This window comes from Tasmannia lanceolata, unplaced genomic scaffold (assembly GCF_043159265.1).
Source record: "Tasmannia lanceolata isolate RefF3 unplaced genomic scaffold, GAP_Taslan_0.1 ptg000048l, whole genome shotgun sequence".
In the NCBI taxonomy this organism is placed as follows: Eukaryota; Viridiplantae; Streptophyta; class Magnoliopsida; order Canellales; family Winteraceae; genus Tasmannia; species Tasmannia lanceolata.
The window spans coordinates 1,960,510-1,967,911 of NW_027518725.1; the positions used below are offsets into that span (position 1 = coordinate 1,960,510).

The 7,402-nt window shown below is 38.9% G+C and overlaps 1 protein-coding gene across 3 annotated transcripts; it reads left to right on the forward strand.

Annotated features, from left to right (window-relative positions):
• The first annotated feature begins 384 nt into the window (after positions 1 to 384).
• LOC143864125 (tubulin beta-1 chain) lies at positions 385 to 6,432 on the forward strand. 3 transcript variants are annotated; one of them, XM_077374942.1, is made up of 4 exons: positions 385 to 853; positions 3,691 to 3,960; positions 4,772 to 5,472; positions 5,855 to 6,432. In XM_077374942.1, the coding sequence occupies exons 1-3, from the start codon at positions 457 to 459 to the stop codon at positions 5,452 to 5,454; spliced, it is 1,350 nt and encodes a 449-aa protein (XP_077231057.1). In that variant the 5' UTR covers positions 385 to 456; the 3' UTR covers positions 5,455 to 5,472; positions 5,855 to 6,432. The 3 variants fall into 3 exon arrangements, with proteins under 3 accessions (XP_077231057.1, XP_077231055.1, XP_077231054.1); XM_077374940.1 differs by lacking the exon at positions 5,855 to 6,432 and adding an exon at positions 5,599 to 5,736; XM_077374939.1 differs by lacking the exon at positions 5,855 to 6,432 and having other exon boundaries at positions 4,772 to 5,736.
• Positions 6,433 to 7,402: the final 970 nt, after the last annotated feature.

Here is a 7,402-nt window from a genome sequence, read left to right on the forward strand (position 1 = left end):
TGTACATATATTGTAGCGAAACGTTATCAACAAACCCATATTTTGATATTTTCACTAACGCCTCTTGTCTTATTGTATTTACAGAGCTATCAAAAGGTTATTACATTTCCCCAAAAGCACTCACTACTCACTAGCCAATTAAAGAAGAAAAGACAGCTGGGTTTGTACAGATATCAAAACACGGTTGTGCCGATAACACTACCCTATATCGTATGGTTGCACAATCGGGTACGCACGTGGTGCTCACACTCTTATCGTGTCCCCCTCTCCCACCACACGTGCTGTCCGTATTCCCGCTCTTTTATCTCACTTCAAATATCGCCTCTCTATTATTGTCCGATCTATCTGTCCGTGTCCCCACCACGCCTATAAATACCCAAACCCTCATTTCCCTCTCATCATTTCTCCTTCAATCCCCTCTCTTCAAACCCTAACCCTAAAAAGAAGATCAGAAAAATGAGAGAGATCCTTCACGTTCAAGGAGGCCAATGTGGAAACCAAATCGGAGCCAAATTCTGGGAAGTGATCTGTGATGAACACGGCATAGATCCGACCGGAAGGTACAAAGGTGGACCGTCCGATCTACAACTTGAACGGATCAATGTTTATTATAACGAAGCTTCTGGTGGAAGATACGTTCCGAGAGCAGTTCTTATGGATCTTGAGCCTGGAACGATGGATAGTATCAGATCTGGACCTTTCGGTCAGATCTTTCGGCCCGATAACTTTGTTTTCGGACAGTCTGGTGCCGGAAATAATTGGGCGAAAGGTCATTATACTGAAGGAGCTGAGTTGATCGATTCGGTTCTTGATGTTGTGAGAAAGGAGGCTGAGAATTGCGATTGTTTGCAAGGTAGATCGATTTATTCTATCTCGATTCTTTTGTACGGTTCCTCTTTATTGTTTTTTTTCTGCTTTTTCTAGTTTCCGATCTGTGATGTTTGTTGAAATGTGGAAATTTTGAGGATTTCTGTTCTAGTAGATAGATGTAAGGTTTGTGGATCTGTTTATTGATTTTTTCTAGGTTTAGATCTGTGATATTCTTTGAAATGTGGAAATCTTGGAGGATTTCTGTTCTGTAGATAGATCTTGTCCAGTAAGGTTTGATGGATCTCTCTCTCTCTCTCTCTCTCTCTCTCTCTCTCTCTCTAATCCGGTTCTTCTTTATTGACTTTTCCTGCTCTAGAGTTTCCGATTTGTGATATTCGTTGAAATTTGGAAATCTTGGAGGATTTTTGTTCTAGTAGATAGATAGATGTAAGGTTTGTGGATCTGTATATTTCTCTCTCTCGGTTCTTGAATGCGGTTTTTCATTATTGATTTTTCCTGCTTTTGAGTTTCCGATCTTTGAATTTCATTGAAATGTGGAAATATTGGAGGATTTCTATTCCAGTTAATTGATGTAAGGTATATCGATTTCTTCCCTCTCTCTCTCTCTCTCACATGTGATTCCTCTGTATTTATTTTTCCTGCTTTCAAGTTTCCGATCTCTGATATTTGAAAATGTGGAAATATTGGAGGATTTCTATTCTAGTATTGAGTTTACAATCTGTGATATTCGTCGAAATGTGGAAATCTTGGAGGATTTCTCTTCTAGTAGATAGATCTTGGTTTTTTATCTGTGATTTTGATTAAAATCTCAGATCTCTGTTTTTTGCCACAAGATCTTTATAATGTAGCATGATCTATCCATCTACTTTTCAATTTTACGAGAAGTTTTGGAACTTTGGATTAAAGGATATGTTCTTTCTGCACCTCATTTATCTGAAATCAAAGAGATCTTGATTGAAATGATGAGACATTGGAGCCTTCGTGACTATTAAGATCTTGTCATAGGATTTATTTTTCCTATAATTTATTTTTCTATCTCATAGAAAAATGGATTGATTATATAATAGTAGTTTGATACTTTCTTTCTGAAATGTAATTCTAGGCTTATCCATTTGATTAGAAGTTGTTTAGGAGTATTTCTCCCTGGAGATTATGATTTATCTTATGTTTCCTTCATTTCAGAGTAAGGTGATCTTTCCAATGTGTGGCCTTGATTGGAATTCTTTGGTTTTAGATTTTATTGTATTTAAAGCTGCAATCTTATAGTAATGTGATGATCCATTCTAATATTGATTGGAATGAAATTCTGAAATTCTACTGTGGAAGTTTCCCTTCTTACTTGCCTTTTATTGTATACAGTTCTGACATGTAACGACAATACCTAGCTTTTTGTGTATGTGTTTTTCTTACAATGCTGAATTAAGGCTTAGCGGGTATCATCTTATCCAGATTATTTGCTTTACTGGTTTAATTCAGTGCTGAAATTGTGTGGATTTAGGGAACTAGGATGCATTATTTGAAGCCACCTATTTCACTGTATTCCTAGAATCTCATTCTGTAAGAAAAATCTCTCCAATTTCTCAGAATTTTGGTTGGGATTTGAAAATCACATCATATCATGATTCTTTGGTCCTGGATTTTTTTTTTCATTTTCCCAAAAATTCTTATATCTGATGATAGCAATTGCGTCTTTCCAATTCTATCCATCTTGAAGTGGAAATTTTCTGGAGATTAGGAAATCGCATGATAATATGGTTCTTCAATCGTGATCTTGCTTTTTCTTGGCTTTCTACAGCAGGTCCCACTCTCAAAGGGGCTGTTCACCACAAAGATAGAAATCCTTGGATGAGCTTTTCTTGGGATTGGATATCCTGCTCGGAAAAGTTTATCTAAAAATTATATTATCTGCTGTTCAGTGATTTTGTTCTAGTAATGTTTAATCCAAGAATACTTTTCAACTCAACTCAACTAAACTAAGCCTTTGTCCCAAATCCAGGAATACTTTTCAAAAAAAAATTTAATCCAAGAATAAAGATCGAAGTGAACAGAAGATAGCAAGTCGATTCGAGGATAAAATAAATCGTGGCTGGCTATCCCCATGGTAAAAAGCCTCAAAGTAGGGACACTTTCCTTGAGTATTGATGTTGCTCTTTGGAACAGTTAAATGTGACAAGGATCGCATTCTTGTTAATGCCCACAACTTACCTTCTTGAAATTTTACTTGTTTTCTTTTAGGTCCTAAAAATCACATTCATTAAACCATAAGTTATTTCTTCTCAGAATTTGATGGCTGGTCATATTCCAAACAAGCTACACAAGCAATAAAAAGGATGGCATGCTCGTTTAATTCTGCTATTGCCTATTATTAATTCCATCTTTCCTGAAGTCTGTGTCAAAGGTGAACAGCAATGTTGAATTATGTACCACATAAAGGTTAAAAGTTGTTTGAGACTTGGATTTTTGGTTTAAATCAATGCTTCAAAACTTATCGAGTCAATCATGGACTCACCTGATTTGACTAGGTTTTGGCTGGCTTGTGCTGCATCTGATAAAGAATTTGTGTCACTTGCTCAAATCAACTCAGTTCTGTCTGAGGTGAATTCTTGACCGAGTACAAGTTCTTAAACTCTACCCTTGATGCCTTTATATATCATTACTGGGTTGCATATTTATATTTGCTCAGTAAGTATCATAAACCAGTGAGTGGAAGGTTAATATCAGCATGTATTATCTTTGATGGGCTGATCTGATCTGATACATTGGGCCAATGTCTTGAACCATTATATGTTGGTGATATTTTAGACACTGCTTCTCTGAGCTAACACAATACATCTCTTCTTTTCCATGTAATTCTGTCAGGTTTTCAGGTATGCCATTCACTTGGAGGAGGGACTGGGTCCGGCATGGGAACACTCCTTATATCAAAGATGCGGGAAGAGTACCCGGACAGGATGATGCTTACATTCTCGGTTTTTCCCTCTCCCAAAGTGTCCGATACAGTTGTTGAGCCCTACAATGCCACCCTCTCGGTGCACCAACTAGTGGAAAATGCAGATGAATGCATGGTCCTTGACAACGAGGCGCTCTATGACATTTGCTTTAGGACCTTGAAGCTCAGCACCCCAAGCTGTAAGTATCATCCCAATAGTTCATAAAACCACTTCAATATGATTTAGATGTCGATAACTCGGACCCGTTTCAGAGTTGATAGCACTTGGATTGTTTTCAAAGTTCTTTCAACATAGATTGTGTTAGCTCCGAGTTTAAGGCCTGTTTGTTTTGAATTAAGGTAGGGAAAGATTGTGAAACAGTCAATTACTCCAAAAGCCTAAGGCCCTGTTTGTTTTGGATTTTGAGAACTGATTGTGAGTTCAAAACTGATTATTGGACTCAAATTTACGTTTAGGCCCTGTTCGTTTCAGATCGTGACAACCAATTGTACACCCCAAATCTATTATTGGGCTCAAGATTAGTTTAATTTTGTGCCCCATAATAGGTTTTGGGGTTACAATCAGTTGTCTGAAGCGAACAGGGCCTTTAAGATTGTCAGCCACAAACCGATTCTTGGACACAATTTCTGTTTAATTCTGAGTCCAGTAATAGGTGTTTGGGGCCAACAATCGGTTGCCACAATCTAAAAGGAACAGGGCCTAAGCTGTTAGAGATGGTGTTATTTAATCATTTATACTTCAATACTCCCCCTCATGTGTGGCCTCTCGTTTTTGGGTTGGCTGATTTTTAATATCAAGGAGTTGTTGGGTTTTCGACGTAGGACCTGTCGCGAGGCAACAGCTCTGATACCATGTGAAACAACCAATTACTCCAAAAGCTTCAGCTGTTAGAGTCGGTGGTATTTAATCATTTATACTTCCACAAAAACGGAAAGTTTGATTATTAGAACTAAAGAGTTCTGTTCTTATGTGATTTACTATATTTGCAGTTGGAGACCTGAACCACCTCATTTCAGCAACCATGAGCGGGGTAACATGTTGCCTGAGGTTCCCAGGCCAACTTAACTCAGACCTGCGAAAGCTGGCCGTAAATCTCATCCCCTTCCCCCGTCTCCACTTCTTCATGGTTGGCTTTGCCCCACTCACCTCCCGTGGCTCCCAACAATACATCTCCCTCACCGTCCCAGAGCTCACCCAACAGATGTGGGATGCCAAGAACATGATGTGCGCTGCAGACCCTCGCCATGGCCGATACCTCACTGCCTCTGCCATGTTCCGTGGCAAGATGAGCACAAAAGAAGTCGACGAACAAATGATCAATGTCCAGAACAAGAACTCATCTTACTTTGTAGAGTGGATTCCTAACAATGTGAAATCGAGCGTCTGTGATATGCCCCCCACAGGGTTGAAGATGGCATCAACATTCATTGGTAATTCCACGTCGATTCAGGAGATGTTCCGTAGGGTGAGCGAACAGTTCACTGCCATGTTCAGACGCAAAGCTTTCTTGCATTGGTATACTGGGGAAGGGATGGACGAAATGGAATTCACAGAAGCAGAGAGTAACATGAATGACTTGGTGTCTGAGTACCAGCAGTATCAGGATGCGACTGTGGAGGAGGATGAGGAGGGGGAATACGAAGAGGGTGGTGAAGACAGCTACGAGAACTGAAAAGAATAAAGGAACTCGGTGAGAAATACCTTATGCGATTCTAGCTCTATTATAGAACTGTCTTCTTTGTTTGTTGTTGTTCTATTTCTGTTCTCATAGCCAAGATATATTGGTTGATTACTATGAATTTGCTTTGAAAAACAGATGATGGCTGATAAATTCATCCGTAACTGCCGAAAGAAAAGAGGGATTTTTGTTCGAGATTGATTTGTAAAACCATTTCGATGACGGAAATGATATCAGCAATCCTTTATTCTATTAATAATAGCACACTTATTTTCACTCTTTCTTTTCTGGTGGATGAGCAAAGAATTTATTAGCATGGGACAAAGTTCTAAGATGTTTGATATTTGGTTTTCATTTTGAGTGTCTGCATTTATTTGTCTCTGATGACATGCAGTGAAGGAAGAATGGGTTCGATACAGATAGGAGAAGAGGAATATCTTTCATTGCTCTGTTTGGTTGCTTGTAGATTTGTGGGAGAATAAGAGAAAAATAAGTCAGAGAGAATTAGATAAGAATGGAAGATGTGGAGAATATTAGGAGGGAGATTTGCGAGTAGTGTTTGGTTGCGTGAGGAAATTAGCGGAAGATGTAGGGTGTTACTATCAAAATATAGGTGGAAGAGAGAGAAAGAGAAAAAGAAGAAGACAAGAATTTCTCCTAATTCCCCTAACAAATTTCTTCATTTTGGTGAAAAAATGGGAGAAGATTATGGAAGACGGGGGGAGGGGCATCTCAGTTATGTAGGCGCCACCTAGGATAAAAACCAATAATGATGTCTAGAAGTGGTCAAAGGTGTAAATGACAACCAAACATGCTTGGGGGGATCTTTGGGAGATCTTATGCATTTGAAACTCCTACAATCCCCCCGAAACAAGCAACCAGAAAGAGCGAGGATAGCAACAAGTTTCGCTTTTGAGTTAGAGGTAGTGTCCTGTAATTTTTCTTTTAAAAAATTGCTGAACTTTAAGGGCACGTTTTGTTTGGCTACTATAAATTTTGGGGTAAATTCGCACCTCTTATTAACGTGAATTGACAGTAAAAAGTGTTAAAAGTTTGTCACATAGGGTGCAAATTATATCCGTGTGAATTTATCATCCTAAATTTTTTTTCTCCCTTAGAATATTAGCTTACCCAATGATGAGAGACGGTGGGAGAGGGGGGTTAGGATAGGACAAGAAGAGCTGGGGAAAATACAGAAACAAAAAACTCTACTCAAAATATGATAAACTTTTTCCTGATTTTTTCCCCTTTTCACCCTCTTCTCACTTCTCAGTCGGGCCTATCAAATCTCCTCCCACCTTCCCTACCCCTCTCTCACCACTTCAAGACACTAGCGGGCTGTTTGGATACACGGATTTTAGAAACCAGGTTTTTAGGTTGAAAACAGTGTAAAAGAGGGTTCATGATCAAACTGTTGTATGCTGTCCTGACAGCGTTTCTTGGATTTTAAGTGAGAAATTCAGGTTTTAAAAATCTCTCCCACATCCTGTGATTTTTATAAAACCTGGAAATATAGGAGGATCTGCTACTCTCTTGCTGACGGAAAGAAGGGCGAGAAGTCAAAAACGAGTGAAAAACGACGGTTGGTCTGCTTCTTCTCTCGTCTCTTAGCTACAATTTTGAAGAAATCCCGTATTCTAAAATCCGTGTATCCCCTAAATTTATCATGGAAAAAAAAAAAAATTTCTTGGCTGTCAGACATGCCCTAAATGTCTTCTGAATTTATGGTGAGAGTGAAGGATTATCCTTGAGACAAGGAGAAAGGGATCAGATCATTCACCCTTGTGGATCATTGTGTATGGAGTTACATCCAATAGACAGAATGGGCCTTTTCAGAAAATTTCCCAAGGGCAATGATAAATTCGCACCCCCTGTAGGATAATTCGCTCTACTGTAAAGGTGGGTATGTGGCAGGGGCAGACTATAAGACTTTTTAATGTTT